The 17,668-nt window shown below is 43.2% G+C and overlaps 1 protein-coding gene across 2 annotated transcripts in view; it reads right to left on the reverse strand.

Moving 5' to 3' along the window:
- The window catches only part of SNAP25 (synaptosome associated protein 25), a 61,369-nt gene that overhangs the window by 13,130 nt on the left and 30,571 nt on the right, over positions 1 to 17,668 (reverse strand). For both annotated transcript variants that reach the window (XM_036379833.2, XM_036379832.2), the window contains exons 2-4: positions 16,723 to 16,857; positions 16,053 to 16,094; positions 7,842 to 7,890 (exon numbers count right to left, since the gene is read on the reverse strand). In XM_036379833.2, the coding sequence (XP_036235726.1) occupies positions 7,842 to 7,890; positions 16,053 to 16,094; positions 16,723 to 16,794 (163 nt within the window). In that variant the 5' untranslated portion in view covers positions 16,795 to 16,857. The remainder of the gene's footprint in view (positions 1 to 7,841; positions 7,891 to 16,052; positions 16,095 to 16,722; positions 16,858 to 17,668) is intronic.

A 17,668-nucleotide genomic window follows, 5' to 3' on the forward strand; every position in this document is an offset into this window, starting at 1 on the left:
GAAAGGATGTATGCTGCATTGGTTGCTGAAGATTTTTTTTATTAGTATGGGAAGAGTAAAACAAAGGAGTAATTTATTTGAAATATATTAATATAAACAAGATGTAATGATGTAGAAAGGAAGGGTTATAAAGTTCAAGGTCCAGAAACATAATACAATACATCAACTTACTAAGACACAGTGACATCCAGGAGAAAGATAGTGTTATTCTTTTGCATATATGTATGTTAATATTAGAGAAAAGAAGTCCTTCCATGGAAAACACTTCTGTTACTTACGCTTACAAATGCCTCAGAACTGGGTGGGTTTGGGCAGCACAACTGCTGTGGCTAGTGAGTGAGAGAGCTGGTAGTTAATGGTAGTGGTAATGGAGCGAGCTGTTAGGGCTTGTGTTGAGGTACCCTCTCTTCCAGAGGCCGAGCAAACAGACCTGTCACTTTCACTGGTGCTGGATATTGATCTCTAGCCTGAGTGTGGCCTCAGGGCTGGTTTTCTTCCCCGTGTGGGTGCTGCAAATCAGGAGTAACCTCAGTGAGCAGGAACAACTGAAACCACTCCGGGATGCTCTCTGCGAGAGGGTCACCGGCTGTGGTGCTGCTTGTCTCTGGCCCCAGGGGAGCTTATGGAAACGGGCATTGGGTGAACGGTCATGTCTTCAGTGGGGTCACTTCCACTTTGCTCCAGGACAAGCTAAGGAGCACCAGGCCCAGAAGCCAGGCACATATGGACCCTATCTCTCTGCGGGCATTAAACAAAATTTGGCATATTTCCACCTAACCTGAGGGGTTTTCTTAGTGACTTGGTTTTCTAAGTGACTTGGGGGTTCAGAATAACTTAATGTGTTAATTTATTTTCACTTTTAAAGCTGGGGAAAATGTCCTAGAAGAACAGAATGCCATGACATAAAAGTGTAGGAACGGGATTCTCCACTGAGGTAAACAGATATGGATCCAATTGGATCAAGTGTCTTGTGTGGAGTCTGCAGTAGGGAGAGCATTTTATATGGGATTTACATTTTACACCATTTGTTCCCAAAGGATAGACTCAGATGCTACCCAGGATCAAAAGGGTACTTGGAGTGGCATTTCAATCCATTAAAAATTGTAACTGTACCTAACAAGGAAAAGTAAAGCAGTCCCAGTAAAATTCAAACACATCCCTAGTCCCCATATGGAATAGAAAAACACTGAATTAGACTGTAGAGGAAGGAACTAAGAGTGCTGGTTATAGGAGGAATTTAATGTCATCCCTGATGTTAACTGAGTCCTATCCAGAAAAAAAAAAAGAAAGAAGAAGAAAATTTTTGAAGAAAAATCATATGCATATTGATGTCAGTAAAAAGCTCCTCTTAACTTCTTTGAGAACATGAAGATGCCTAATTTCTTACTTGGGTTTTTAATAACAATTGAGGTTTAGCTTTTCAAAGCTTTCTGGGGGGTTGAGAGGCCCAGTTCCCATTAAAATTAATTTTATTTAATTAATTTTAATAGGAAACAGGAACCTCACCCCTCAAGGGGCTAGAAAATCCTGGGCTAAATTATTCAAGCTGGAATAGTTCAAGTATTGAACTTGTGTTCTTTGTTTAATTCTTACATGACCCTGGGCTTTGAGGAGGAGAGGTGCCATGTCAGTATGGTGAGATTCATCTGCCTTTCTGCTGTCTGTTCTCATTCTCCTCAGCTCCTCTCTCCTGGTACCACAGGAGTTATTGTTCCCAAATCCAAGGATATATTTAGAGGATCAGTTACCTGGCACTGCCCTCTAAAGGGGCACACACTGTGTAAGCAAAGGACTGGGAAAGCGAGAAGGAAACCTGAGAGAGGGACTGTACATGTTCAGCCAGGTAAACTGCTGAGCAGAGAGCCAGAAAAGCAAGGTTGGATTGTCTTAATGCACGTTGTAATGTAGGCTTCAGCAGAAGCTTTGCCTGGTGTCCGCAGGCCCAGATAGTCACTCTCATCAGAAATGTGAGTCTGGGGCAGAAGGGGACAGCCCTCCCTGTGCTCCTGCTCCTCAGCTGAGCAGCACTTGCTCTCGCTCTGGGGAGCAGCTGCGGCACCGTGAGCTGCCTTTGGTGCTGCTTCACGCAGCGTGATGGGATTTGCTGCACTTGTGTCTCAGGCTCCCAGCTCCTGCTTCCGAGCGCTGCAGAGCCCCCTGGCAGTTCAAGAACGGCTGGACCCACACGTGCTTTTTGACTCTGGGGGATATGGCAGGTGTCTGATCTTTCTTCCACTGATTTTCTTGCTAGTGCTTCTCTAACCTGGTCTGTCCAGTAGCAAAAGCCCGATTCACCCTGCATGGGTCAGTCCTAGATCTGGTACCACTGGTAGCTCTCAGTGGAAGCAGTTCTCCTTGCCCAGATGCACATTCTCTAAAGCCATGTGTGTAACAGGTCCTTTTGAACTGTCTTTACCTGTTTTCTGTTCTGCCTGAATAAATGAGTGCTTATTGAAGAGTGTATTTGACACAACTCAAAGTCTTCCATTTTACTACAGCCATCTCTAGAAGCCTGACTTTATTATCCTACTTCAGGATTTGTGTTTGATGCCTGGACTATTGCTGAATAGGAAAGGGAGCCACAACTCATTTATCTTCCATTAAAGGAAACCTCATCAGTGTAAAAAAAACCCCCATGTCATATTTGCAGCCCAGAAGTCTAGACAGCTGGCTGCTGGTCCTAAAACCACTTGCTAGTTGTTAACGTCGTGGGCTGGATTGTTAACTGGTTTGAATCAGCATAGTTATGCAGGCTTTGTGGAGCAATGCCAATTTATACCTGTCAAAGATCTGGTCCCACAAGCAAGGAAATAGATTCATGAATCTAACCGCAATTATTGAGGCATAAATATTATAGTGGAATTAACTTAATGGGGTCACGCTGGATTTGTTTTGGTATAACTGCTATTAAAATGTGGCCCAGAATGAATCACTGCCGGTAGGAAATCAGATGGCAATCGAGAGGTTAATTTAATGTCTGTTTCCACAGATCTTCCCTATTCCAACGTTCTGTGCTGTACTAAAGGCTTTAGGGAAGACAGTTTGTTGGCATATCCTGCCATGAACCTACGCAAATTCACGCCTACAAGAGATAATGTCTTTTGTCTTCCATTTAGAGAGGCCCTTCAAGGTCAGAGTTTGAACATCTTTTGACAGTTTAGTGCAATATTATTTGAATAAGCTGCACCTATATGTTTATGTATGGTATATGATATATACCTAAGAGAATTGATGCTGTCTGGAGGCAGAATACACATCAGAGGTAAGTTTCATTGTGATTTCCTTCATTTTTTTCCCCCTCTGGAAAACGCTGCAACTCTTTTTGTATTTTGATGTCTGAGAACATCACTTTCATTTCAAGGTAGGGACCATAAATCTTCTTCCAGATCTCACAGCAAACAAATGGTCTGTCTTAAGGCACAAACGAATAGATTTTTACCTGTATCATTATACTTGTGAATTACTCCTGTAAGGTAACTGAGGGAACATAAGCTAGTCCTGTTAGTTTTATCACAGCATTGTGACCATTTGCCAGTGGGTCTTTGCCAGGATCTCCTGTACCATCCTGGCAATTCCCCATCCTGTGACTGATCTAGGGAAGTGGCTGGGGCAGGGAAGCTGTAGCAAGGGCATCTCTCAGCTGCTCCTGTGGTGTCTTCAGCAAAAAAAGCTGCAAAAGCATCTTACCAAGGGCATTGGTAGCAAGACCAGCACAGAGCAAGTGTGGTGTTGCTTCACCTTTGCATCCTCGTCTGTAATTTGTAACAAATATTCCTTCACTGATGTCCAGGATCTGGGGCCTGTGCTTGAATGTCAGCTAATGCCTGTGGAGGCTGGAACTTGCTCCTTTGCCTGGAGTATTGTGCAGCAAGCAATTTCCCCCAAGGGCAATTTTAATTAGGAAAAAAAGGAAGAAAACACAAAGGACATCTTAAGAACACATAGCAATCATAATTGCATACAAGAGGGTTTAATTTGAGACTCAGCTGATGAACTATTTCCAATGCTAGGCTGTCATCCCGTTTTCCATGAAGGAGAACCGTACTGGAGCATGGACTGTGGGACAGCCTTTTCAGAGATCTGAGCTCTGACCTAGCTGTGCTCTGAGAGGCACTGCTGGGCACAGGCACCCGTGGAACAAAGCTGGAGGGGAGAGCTGCGAGCCCACGTGGAGCTCTGCTAAAAATAACAGGAGACAAAGGCACAACCTGCTTTGTGGGGGTTCATCTGTCCTTTGTTCTGTGCTACAATTTCAGCATAATTAATGCCATCTTCCCTGGGAAAACTGCAGCAGTTGTTAGTCCCCTTTTATTTTGCTAATTAGCCATAACATACAAAACTGCCAAACCCACAACTCCTGCAAAAGCAGTGGAGGTCAGCTTGCATGTGTGCCAGTGCTTTTGTTTGTGGGATTGCCCACTTATTTCCAAGTTTTATGTCCTTTATAAGCTTGATCTGGAGTAAGATCTGCTAGGTAGATTAATCTGCTCCCCATGTTCCCCAGCATTGCTGTTTGTGCATTCATGGTGCAAGGAGAAAATTCCAATTGCACTGACATTTTCTATGTCTCTTATCAAAGTTGTGGCCATTCCTCCGTCTTGTCTTGGATGAAAAATTACTGTGCTGCTGCTGTTGTTATTGGAAAAGTTTTTCCCCTGCACCTCGTTTGGAATACAAGAGCAAAATTCTTCTGTAATAAACTGCATGAGGACATCATCACACAAACAATGTCCTTGAAGGTCCAAATCTTTAACCCTGCTATGACGTCCAGTGATGGGAGTTTCCTAAGGATGAGCAGAGTTACCAGCCTGGAACCTTTTCTGTGTTAGCACTTCAGGTTTACCTTCATATCTTCACTTTGTACTATTAGTTTCATTTCTACTGTTTGCTTTTAGCCCAAATACATCCAGATATTAACATTTTTCTAAGTTAGCATGTTAAAGAGGCAGAGGAATTCCCATTGCTCAATAATCCTTTGCAGCATTTATTTTTCCATGTAAAATACAAGTATTTTAGTTTAAAGGGTTATATACATATTTATATCATTAATTAAGGGAGCTTGACTCAAGGCCAGATTAAAAAAATGTAAGCATTATGGATGCACATGTGGTCTGGGAATGACTTTCTTAGTGATGGGAAAAAACCCAGCAAGGAAAATCTAAACTCCTGGCTCCTTCCTGTGGGCTCCCCGGGGGAAGAGCTGTGTTCAACTGGTTTGGGTGACAGTACCTGACCCAAAAAATGGTAACACTCTTGATTGTAGAGGGGCTCCCTACTCAGGTTCCCATTCTTCAGAGGGCACTGGAGGAGTCTCGAGCTTTTATGGGAGTGCATTCTCTGTGAGACAGGGAGCTCTCGTGAAGCTCCAGATCTCTGTGGGTTATGACAGACTCTGTAACCTGCTGTGCAGCCAGCTGTGCTAAACCTTTGGGCAAGAGCAGCTGTCCAGGCTGGTTTTGGTGTACAAATACCTGGCATTGGGAAATTACCTTGGCTTACTGCCTTTAGGATCCCAGAGACTTCTGCTCACTGATACCAGAAAATCAGTTCTGCTTTGCACTATTTGGGTTGAATTGGCTCAGAAAGGTTTTTCCATGTAAGGTCTGTTTAACTTCAAAACAAGCAATTTTGTAAGGAAACCTAGAAATAGAGCTTCCAGCAAGTGCAGAGATTAGATCTTCTGCCTGCCGCCCACTGCAAAGATCAATGTCATGTTTTCTGTATATTTAACACCTAATAATCTTAAGTGACTTGTGCAGTCAGCTGCAAAGAGATCACATGGCAGTGTTAGCAAATGATTTCCCTAATCTGATAATCTGCTGAGACCTGCGTGAGCTGCACACATTGCACTAATTACAGAGGGTTCAAAGTCATCATTAGTGTATTTTGCCCAGTAGTGTAAGTCCTTTATCACTAAAATGAAATAAAAAAAATTAGCAATTATTACACCTACATATGGTTAAACGCAGAAAACTTAATTAAACATTTAGCATAGTACAAGGTTACAATATTTTCATGGTTGGTAACATTATTTGGCTGTTTTCCTTGAGAAACCCACACTGTATAGTCATAAGCTAAATTTACTGAACCACTTAAGGCATGACCATAACCAATTTAAAGAGGCTCCAAGACCTTCTGAGTCTTTGCTGGAGGTATTGACTAACTGCATCTGTGACTGTACAACAAGCATTGCAGGCTTCACTCTCAATAAGGGTTTAATACTGAGCTCCCTGGACTCCAGAGAGTTGAGTGTGTCCAGTCTCAGCTCCTTGGCTCACTCACATTGTCCTTCCTGTCATGGCTACAGACTGAATCACTCAGAAAACTTCCGAATACAGGGGTTAACAATAGTAGAATTCCAAAATAATAATTTAAAAACCCAGAAAATTCAGGATTAAACAAAAAAAAAAAACAAACTCCCTAGCAGTCTGTGGAAATAGAGCAGTTAAGGAACAGAAACATATGTAGTAGCCACTAAAGTTTCTGGTATTCTGCCTGTGAATTACATTGCAAGACACACCTGGGTATTAACATACTTTCTTTGACAATATTTGTGATTTATTACAACAATATAATCCACTGCTGAAACAAAACACATTATTTAGACAGTTGCCATATCTGTTTCAACATAAGTAATTTCTGGTTTTCTGTATTTGGTGATAGTTTTTCTACTGCCATTATTTTTTGAAGACAACAAAATGTTCTCTGTGGTATTTTTCTTGTCAAGACAAATCGATCTGACAAAATTTGGTTAAATTTTCTTTCCCTAAATGGGGCATATGGAAGGAAAGCAATGAGACATACATAAAAAAAGCAAATAGAAGAAAAGACTTTCCATTTAGGTCCTGTTATTACTTTTACTTTTCATTCATTATAGTGTCAGAGAGGCAGGGACATTAAAACTGGAAAGGTCCTGTTGTGTTCTGCAGTCCATTTGCTAAGGATTCTGTACCCTGGCTTATTATCATTGTCCAGGTTTGATGAGTAACGCAGCATTGCCTCTGCAGAAAACATTTCCTAATAATAATTTTGTGTCCTGCCACATAGTAAATAATAACAAGGGCCTTTGGGGGGCTGGTCTGACAGAGAGTAGCAGAAATTTCTGCTCTGTTGATTTATTGGAGACACCATTTTCCTGGGGCTGTGGGTCTATGGAAAATGAAGACTTATTAGTTTTATTGAGAGGGAGAGAAGGCTAACTTTTCTTTGTAATATTATGAAGGGAAAAAATGTAATTTCCTGGAATGTATTGAATATATCAGGCTCTGTCTTTGTCATTGCCATCCGCAGACAGGTAGTGTAAGTCTGAAACCTCCTATATGGACAATTGTAATGAGCTGATTGTGGAATACCTTTTAATGTTTAAATTCTGTCATTCCCACTGCCTCACTACTGTACAAAAAGCAACTGAATCTTACACAAACTAAACCCGTTTACCTCCTCTTGGGATGCAATTGTTGCATGTCTTTCACTTGTGATTTAAGTAGGAAAATTACTTAGCACCTGCATAAATAATGCTGGATTTTACACTTATAGAGGCAAATCTTCTCGTCACGTAGCTGGATCTTGACCCAAAGCTTGCTGAAATCAAATGGTGATTTGGTTGAGTTCAGCCTGCAGCTCTCTTTGACATTAATGGGAAGCAGATCAAAAGAAGTACAGACTTTTAGGCAGCTGTTGTACATTTTTCTCTGCTGGAGAACAGAGCTAAAGGCAAAGAGGTTTGGGGGTTCTCATGCACAACCACACGCATTTTCTGTCCCTCATTTCCAGGGTTGCACACAGTCAGTACAGCACTTTGAGAAGGGTTATACTTCCTTACTGAAGCAATCTGAACTTACCTCCTTGCTCATCCAACATAACCAAAGTCCTGATACCAGCATCTTTACTCTACATCCCAATAGTGGTAGCAAGGTAAGGAGAGAGAGGGGGAGAAGAGAGAGAGAGAGAGAAAGAGAGATCAGTGAGGGAACACTCAGCCCTTGGTATGGGACATAGGAAGACACAAGAAAAACAGTGAAAGGAATGGCGAGGGGCTGATGGCACAGTCCAAAGGCCTTATGTGCCTGGACACTGTGTGAGGAGCTAGGTACTCCATTGTACCATCAGTCCTTCTGGATTCACTGGCATACTGAACTTCTGCAGAAAGCACAAAGCCATGGACCTTGAGATTAAAACAACCGCTTTACACAAGAGTAATCTCTAAAAAGAGAAGGCTCATCTCCAAGTCCAGTGAAGTAGGAGAGGGGAGGATGGGGGTGTTGATATTGTAGGTGGATGTGAATCTCACAGGAGAAATTCCCAGGGAAAACAGGTATGACACAAACATGTTTGGGAAGGTGGCACAGTGGTTTGTGCACAGCTCTTGCTGCTGACAGAAGTCAGAAAGCTTACCTACTTAGGAAATCCAGTTTAAAGCAGGCTAATATTTAATAGGATTAAGCCATATTTTTTGGCTCAGTGATCTAATAGATATGGGTTTGAGCCAAGTTTTAATTCAGTCTACAGACACCTTTAGCATTAATGGACTTTGAATTGAGCTTGAAGGTAGGATTTTCAAAACACCTACAACTGAATCTGCCTCTGCTCCCAGAGCTTAGTGGGAATCTTACCACTGCCTTTGCTGGGTACAGGGTTGGAGCAAAGCTGAGCCATTCACAGCTCCCACCTGCCTAAGCTAGGGGTAGGGCACCTCTCACAAGTACAATTTTTATTATGTGTTATCATCACTCTGGGATGTGATCAGGTGTCTCTGCTTCCTGGGTGCTGTGGTACTCAGCTATATCACACATCAAATTATCTCCTTTTTAATTACAAAGGGGAAACCAGCTCTGTTGTGCTTGGAGCAGTGATAACATCTGTGAATAATTAATGGCTTGAATGATCTCCTGACTGTTGCATGTCAATAACAGATGAAGTAAGTCCTCTGTGGCCTGACAGCTTGACAGCAGAGCTACCTGGACATGTGCAGCAGTAATTTACTTGTTGCTGTGAACAGAAAGTGATCCATGCTCCTGTGAAACAGATAAAGGGGGTGGTGGTGTCAATTTTGCAGAGGGCAGGGAGATGCCCACAGTTGCACAGCTACATCAGGAACAGAAAACTAAACTCCTGACTGACCCTCTTGCTTTTCACCACTCCTGGAGGCAAATCAAGGACCTCATGTTATCCTACCTGCCAGCTGCCCTTCTCACTGCTCATCAGTTTTTGTGGGTGCAGTGAAGTGTCAGTGGCCATGAGCTGCCCTGCCCACGCTCACAGGGTACTCCCAGGCTCCCACAGCCCACGCTGGCCCAGCCACAAGCCCAGCCCTGCCACGCTCAGGGCTGTTTGCTGGTGCTTCTGTGCTGTGCCTCCAGAGGATCCTGCTCGGCTCAAGAGGGACACGAGGTACCTCTTGTTGTGCTCTTCTCTGCCTCTCCCTGCACCCCCATTCATGTCTGCATTGTCTACATCACTGCAGAAACTGGGAAAAGCATCAGATGTGTGCAGGCTGGTTGGCTGTCTCTTTGTCAAATGTCCCTGTGTGAGTTGTCAGATGGACAGAAAAGGCCTCCTGCTTTCCCCCAGGTCTGCTGCACCCTGCTGCCCTCGGGTCAGCCGTCTACCAGGAACCCACTGCTGCTCTCTCTCCCTTCAAGTTCACTGCATTTACTTGAATCCCAGCCAGCTTTCCTTTTTGCAGCCTTTAGAAACTTGGGGTGCGAGGCTCATCTTAGGTTTGCCAGTTTAGAATAAAGAAACCACCTTTAATTAGCTAATGTTTTCTGTGGGGCACTAAGCACCCTGTGTCTGCTAAGCACAGCCTGTACAATAGTTTTTTATTGGATCTTTTTATACTCTTGGTAACCAGGGAATTTTTCCCCCCCTAGATTTGTATGTATTTTAACAAACATGGAAACTCATGCAAACACAAGAAGGCTGCTTGGGTCCTGAGTTACCTTGTGTTTCAGTAAATAGAGTGCAGTCTGACATGGGACCCTTCCAGATATTGAGCTCCAAAACTTTTTGCTGAATCAAACATAGTTGGGCTGAGAAATATCTACTGCTCTTCAACCCTCTGTCCTTATTTTCCTGCTGTGTTTAACATCTAAGCAAACCACCTTTATAGAGCTAAGATGTCCAGTGACCTGAACAAGACATGTGCTGGGAGATGAGCTCAGGAACTAGGCCCTATGGTTTATATTTCATATCAAATCCTTACACAGAGCAAAAGAGGTGAAATTTTCTGTTCTTTACCTGACCATCAATGCCATTTAATTTTATCAGGCAACAATGTATCTCTTACAAACAGCCTGCCACAGCATTAACACAAATGTGAAAATATTAAAGGGTGTGCAATGAATAAACTTGTCTGCGTCTGTGGTCTAATCCAAAGCATATTGAAGCTAATAAAGAGGTGGTGACTGAAAAGGATGAGATGTGATTCAGACATCAAGTGACAATCTCCTTCTGTTCCAAATTTCTATTAAGCGTTAATTTACAGCTTTCCTCCAAAAAGAATTAAATGTGTAAAATCAGTCAAAAAATAAATCATGTTTGTGCATTTAAAATAGGTCCAGACTTTTCTAAAAGCTCAGTATTTCCATTATGTCTGGTATCTTAGATAACACAAACCCAAACCTCTCTGTAAGACAGAACTATTCCAAAAATGTGTTCATCATCCAGATGTCCGAGCAGGAGAGAAGCACTCTGTGTCTGATCCCCAGTGACAACAGACTGAGGCATCTCTGGAAAGTACAAGACCTCAGTTAAAGAAATAGAAGGGGAGAAATGTGTCCAACAAGAGTGTTTGGGGGGCACACACAGGCATGTTGGCATTTCCTGCACTGGCAGTGTCACATAAACACCCCTGGGTCTCAGTGGAGCAGGTGCCACCTGAGCTGGCTGTGGGGACAGTGTGGAACAGGAGGTGATGAAAGCTCTGCTGTCAAGTGCCAGTCCAGAAGGACAGGATTCACAGCCCTGCCTCTGAGTCCTTGGTTACAGACTCACATCACCATGGGCCCAGTGGCTGTGCTTGGCTCTGGCTGCTCCTGAGGGCTCAGGAAGGATTCCCACACACATCCAGTGCTCCCCAATATCAGTGATGGCCTGTGTGGGAAGCCATGAATTCATAGAACTAGCAGGGTCCATCATGTTACAAAATTGTGTGTTCAATTCCCACCTTGGTCAGGATTAGAGCATTTCTTCCCTCCTGTGCAGTGGAGGAATCTCTTCAGACCCTCCAGTCCACGTAGAGGCAATCCTGTATTATTTTAGCAAAACAAGGATTCTCAAAAAAGTGAAATGCTTAGGGTAGATCAGGCCAGAGAGATGAAAAATGCATATTTCACAGGACCCTAGAAAGTTCATAGAGCACATGCCATTTTCATCCAGCTCTTTAATCTGTAGCACCTATCTCTTTTGAGAATAACTTCTGAGTCTCCTTGTCTTCTCATTGCACTTGAGAGGAGAATTTGGACTGCTGGATTTTGCCATGGCACAGCCAACCTCTCACATTCTTGTCCTTTATAAGAAAATGGCACAGCAAGAATTGCTAATGTTGAGGAATTAAACTTGCAGCCCTGGAGTTCCTCTGTTTATCCATAATGCAGGTATTCTGCAGATGGTAAAATATATAATATATAAAATAATTTTGCACATGAGATGACCCTTCAGGGCAGGAGGCCAACACTTCCAACTTAAAATATATCACATTAGGTGAAACAGACCCCATACATTTCAGGAAAGTTTATGTCCTTCAATCTTTCAGCCCAGCTCTAATGCTTGAATAAAAGCAAATGAACAAGCAGTACTGGTTTGGATTCTGCATCATTTATATGAAGCACATATGCCCAGGTTCTCCATTTGGCCACTGGCAAAGCTATTAATCAAAGAACCAGAATATATGATTTTAAACCTTTGGGCTTAATACAGCTCATAGATACTTTAGTCTGGCAGTGCTTCAGTGAAGCTTGGTTAACAGCATTACTGGGAACCCTTTTGGAGGCTTTAATAGACATTATCCTTAGTCTTCTCTAATAGCTTTTAAAATTTTTTTGGTTGCTTTTGCTTTGGGTTTTTGTTTGTTTGTTTGTTTGTTTGGGATATTTTGTGAGAGTTTCACTCAAAGCATGTCAGCAACAAAATGTTCACTAAAATTTGCCTAGCACTTTGGAGGGGAATTGCATTGCTGTATCATTTCTTGTTATTGCTGTTACAGAACTTAATTTCCCAAGATGGAAATAAAAGTGGGAAGACAATTGGAATGACTTCTCAAAGGGCTCATCAGTCCCTCCAGAAACACAGTGTGTTGGGTCCTATCCTACCAAAGGCAGCTACTCAAACTTTGGTTTAGCCTGAGTGAAGATTTTCCTAATGCTGTAAGGGGATGATGTATCAGATAGAGAATCCAAACTCTGGAAATCACTTTCCCTTCATTTCAGGAGGTATCCTGAAAGACACATATACACTCTTAGTTATGTGAAGAACACATAAACTTCCACTTCGATGAAGAATTTTGCTTTAATCCAGAATTAGAGAGTTTGTTTTGAATAAATTAATACAGACAATTATGTACCAGGACAGGCTGACATTGCTAGCAGTTCCCACAGACAGTAAAGAGAACTGTCAACACCCTAAAGACAAAAATGTGGTCAAAGAAACATTTTTTAGTCATCCGTAGCAATGAATTTGCTCAGCTCCTGCTCCAGGTTCCCTGTCACGCTGTTAACGCTCCGATGTCTCCCTGATTAAAGAGGTACACACTGCTGCTCTGCCTGGTAAAGCACATCCCAGCCCACGTGAATCTGCTCTCCCTCTGGCCAACACACACCAAGGGGGCCAATCCTGCACTGGAGGAAGAGAGGCCAGAATTAGGGATCACATTCCCTCGTGCCAGATATGTGCAATTACACTGGTTAAAACACTTTTCTGAGGAGAACACTTCCAATAGTTCAGTACTTCCAATAGGTCTAATGATATCAAAGGTGAATTTCAAATCAGCTTTGACAAGGTTTGGGCCAAACTCTGAATTAATAAAGCACTTTTTCTTCTGTTTTTTCAGACTAAGAAGCATTTGGCTGTGATAATAAATGTCAAGGTACACTCACAGCTGGTAAATTGGCATTCTGTGTGTTCAGTATCCTGCGTAGGGCAGCACCAGTTATCAAACATTTATAGCTCAGCATTTCACCTTTGATACTTCACTCACACCTCACATGACAAAAGATACTCCTGTCTGGATTTAAATGTACAAAACAGCCCTTTTGTCTGTACATTCCTAAGTGCTTTCTTCTGAGCTTTTACCACTACTGATCTTGTTATTTTTTCCTTGCTCTTCATAGCTACAAAACATCCTTTTTTCCCTATACTACCACAACTGATTTTCCTTAAAGGCCATGATGGTGGCACTGGGAGATGGGAGCAAAATCCCAGCTTTTCTCCCTGTGTGTGATATTCTGCATTGCATAATGTTGCCTCATAGAAAAAAAGCTTGAACGTAAAAAGAAGGTCAGCTACAAACTGTATTTAGTCTCACTTGTTCTGCCTCACTTCATTTTTATTTTATGTTTTGGCCCAAACATTGCAGAGCATCATCATAAAATACAGGTATTTATAGCACTGAGTGGCTCAAAAGAGCACTGGTCAGTGCAGCTTAACTGCACTGCCTGGACACAATGGGCACCATGGAGCAAACTGGGTTTTGGAATCTGCCATTCCAGTACGGAGCTGCCTTGGGGCAAAGCTGTGGCTGCTTTTGTAACACTTCTTGCCTCCCTTCTTGTGCCAGGCCTGGAAAAATCAGCTTCTTGCAAAGCTGGCTAATAAAACCAAGAAACAATGACATCCTTGGTTTTCCTTGCCCATGTTCCTGGGGAACAGCATCAGGGCTTAGTCTCTAAACTCGGAATAGTCTTCTGGGGCAAGCAGGGCTATGACCTGCAATTAGGTCTTCCATGGCTCTGGGGCTTCCTTGAATAGACAGCACTCTCCTGTCTCTAGGATGGAGTCCAGTCAGCCTGTTTAATCCATACAAATGTACACAGTAATAATGCTTAAACATGGAGGCATCCTTTTCCTAAGAAAGGAAGAACAGATCTGCTGTATCAAGAGAACAGAGTAAAAAGAATTCTTTCTAGTATTTTCTATCTCTGTCTACTAGACAGGTTCTGCTAAGTGAGGAAGTCTAATTGGATTTTGGGGGATTATTGAATCAGAGCAGTGCAAGTTCAATTTCAAATACTCTCACCATTTGTCTTTTCGGTATAAAATCTCTCACTCCCTAAATGCTGCATTTTTTTTTAAAGTACCTAGGAAAAGGGATTGGAATAATCAACCAGCTGTTTAGGCCACAGAAGAATTTTAAAGGTCTCCTGTAGTCACTTTAGTGAAAATAATATTCAGCTCATTTTAGAAGAACTCCCTTGACTACTCAGTGCTAGTTTTAGCAGCTTCTCTATTTGGACAGGAAGATATTGTGGCATCTGAATAAACGCCAGGTCCAGAGACGCCGAGCTCTTCCAAAGAGTGCTATAAATTCATTGGTAAATTCAGCAGTCCCAGTTCTCCTCCCACTTTGCCATTTGCTGTGATTTAGTACTGAAATTCCAGTGGCATTCACAATATGCTGGTTCAATATGTTAGGAAGACTCAGGCAGCGCACAGGCCGCACAGATACGGCTCAGGAGAGGCAGGGCTGATATTTACTGATGGCTTGGCCCCGAGCAAATCACTTCCCTTTCCTGCCTCTCCTTCCCACTCATCATCTGCCTTGTCTATTTAGATCCCAGGCATTTTGGGGCAGCAGGCTCTCCTGCCTTGTGCTGTGGGGGTACTCATATGAGCCTCTCTTCCTTGTTGTTGAGTAGATTTCAGCAGGAGCTGCATCCAGCACAGAGCTGACGTCAGTGGTGGTTAGGAATGGCATGTCCAGGGAACTGAGCAGCAAAGAGGGACAGATTGCTCGTGAGACAAGAGAGTGTTTGGGCTGCAAGGGGCCCTGATCTAAAGTGTTTGTGGAGGAGAAGCGATGCTGACTATGCTCAGTGACCCATCTGTCTGTCTGTACGTGGAAATTTAATTTTGTCTCCGCTGGACTCCATTGATCTTCACAGTGGTGATTGATTTCAGGGCCATAAAGCCTACGGCTGGGGTTGTTCTTGTTCCTGAACCAGACCTGATGTAATTTTCTTCCCGTTGTCTCTGCTGGAGACTCCTCTGGTTGTCAGGAGTACTGGGACTGTCAGTGCTGATGACCCTGATTAAAAATGTCACCAGCTCCAGCACCAGGGCTTGCATGGTGTCTGAAAATAATATGTCCTGTCAGGCAGCAGCAAAGTTTTCCATCATCTGATAGCTGAACACTCTAAACTAAACTGAGTTGAGATTTCCCAACTTTTAAACCCCTTTATTGTGGAGAGGGTGAAATATGGCCTGAGTGAATTGGTTTTTTCCCTCCAGGCAGGTATTAGCTCTGAGGACCAAGCCAGGATCCCCTTCCTTAGCACCATGGGAAATCAGAGAACTCCAAAGTGGTCAATCTAGAACATCTCATGAGTGAGCCTTGAAATCCTGATAAATATTTCAGAGATACACAAAGAAATAGCATTTAAATGCTGTGCTGACCAATGTTCTATAAATAACTGCAAGTGTTTATGGAGAGGGAAGTATTTAAAGCAGACTGGGAAAATGGATCAAGGGCCCTTCTCACCTCCCCTCTTGCAGTGTTATGCCAAGGATGTGAGAGTGGTCCGGGCACAAGGCTCCCAGAGCTCTGCAGCAAACTCAGCCACTTGTCCCTGACTCTAGGTCACCTTCAGAGGCTGTTTCCTTCATTTATCTCCAGAATCCTGTCTCAGTGCATCCTCAGGTATGACCAAACCGGTGCCTTGGAAACCAGGGAACAATGTCTTGCACAGCCCTAGTGAGGGGTAGGGATGAGCAGGGACGGTGGCATGTAAAGCCATGGCCAGGCCCTAGCAGTGTGAATTTAAACAAAGCCACTTCCAGTGTCAGGCTCTCCATCACTTCTGCTCACAATGGAAGTGAAATGAAATGCAAGTCCTTACCTCTTCGACAAGCTGCAGCATTCGACGGGTGCTCTCAAGGGACTGAAAAAAAATAGGAAAAACCACTGAGATTCGGCAAGTTACGCTTTCCAACACTAATGTGCAGGCTCATGCTGACAGGATGTTTTTCCTGCACTCTTTCCCTCCCCTCCAGATCAGGCCATCAGCAGGGCACTGGTGATGTCTCCATCTCCAGCTCTGAGGATGGCTAATGCAGCACACCTCAAGGCAGCTGCAGTCTCCCCTTGTCTCCCCTTGCTCACACGCTGTGGCGGTGCTGCTCGGAACCACAGGTGTTCCACTTTAAAAATAAAGCCTGTGGTTTTCAGCTATGACTCTTCAGAAACCTAATTGGTGACTTCTAACATTTAATAGGTTTGACAAATCGAAGGAATCCTCAGAAAATATTAAATTGCTGCCTTTTGCTCTGAGGACAACAAATTGATGCACAATCTAATACCTAAACCAAACTCATGATCAATAAATTCCCTAATCTGGACTGAGCACAACATTAAATTTTACCCCAGCTCATTTCATTTCCAATTCTGCTTTCAGTGTAAAGCTGATGGAAAAGAGCTCTAGAAATCCTTTGTGGGATTAGCTCCTATTTCTGGCTGTGTGTTTCACACCAAGCCCAGCCCCAAGTTCCCAGTTTAGCTACTGGTCTCACTTCATCAGCGAGCTGGTCGGCACGCCGCTGCATCTCTTCCAACTCATTGCGCATATCCGCGTCTTCCGCCATTTTAGCTGTGGGGGTGTTTGGGGACGCTGCGGATCAGGATTTGCACTCAGCTGCTTTGTGAGCCTGGAAGACAGCGAAAGGAAGAGAAGCAGTGCAGTTAGGAGCCGTGCTTAAACATCAGTCCCACAAAAGCACTTCTATTACATCCCTGTCCTCGCCCAAAGTCTCATTTGGGATAGTAATTCCTATGTAGAGAGCAAATCCTTCCTTTTTTCTTAGCCTTTCAAATGCAATTCATACAGAAGCTGGACACTCAGGAGATGCTATTTGCTGCCAGAAACAATCTTTAAACCCATTCATTCTTCTCTAGAATTGAAAGGCTTAATGTGAAGAAGGTCAAGGTCAAGCCTCTGCCCCTCACGTCCTATGTTTCAGCTGCATTGCTTGGAGGGCTGGATGCTCAGCTAACACATTTGTAATTAAATTAATGACTATGAAACTTTGCGTATTTTCATTGGCTAATGACTTATCCACCATGCTATAGCTCAGACTATCAAATAATATTTACAGCTAGACTGGGAGACATCTACATGGGAGAACCCTTCATTTTGGGGGAAGTGACAGTAGGACCTAACAGGTATTTTCAACTTCTCCACAAAGTGGGTCAGATTCTGATCTTTGTTATCCCTCTTGATACAGAAGGACACCCCTGAGCTGGTCCTAACCAGAGGTCAGGATGCAGCCCATTAATCCTCAATTTGGTAAGGTTTCTTTTTTGTTACAAATTCAAGCTAGCTCTGATTAGCGAGCATGACTTGATTAAGAAAGGCGGGCCCTCCTACCATCTGTCAGGGCTTTATAACAACAACACCGGCTTATTTCTTTGCTTGATTCAAGCATGGCACATTGCAAATTACTGCTCACTGAATGTTAG

Source organism: Molothrus ater, chromosome 3 (assembly GCF_012460135.2).
Source record: "Molothrus ater isolate BHLD 08-10-18 breed brown headed cowbird chromosome 3, BPBGC_Mater_1.1, whole genome shotgun sequence".
Lineage (NCBI taxonomy): Eukaryota > Metazoa > Chordata > Aves > Passeriformes > Icteridae > Molothrus > Molothrus ater.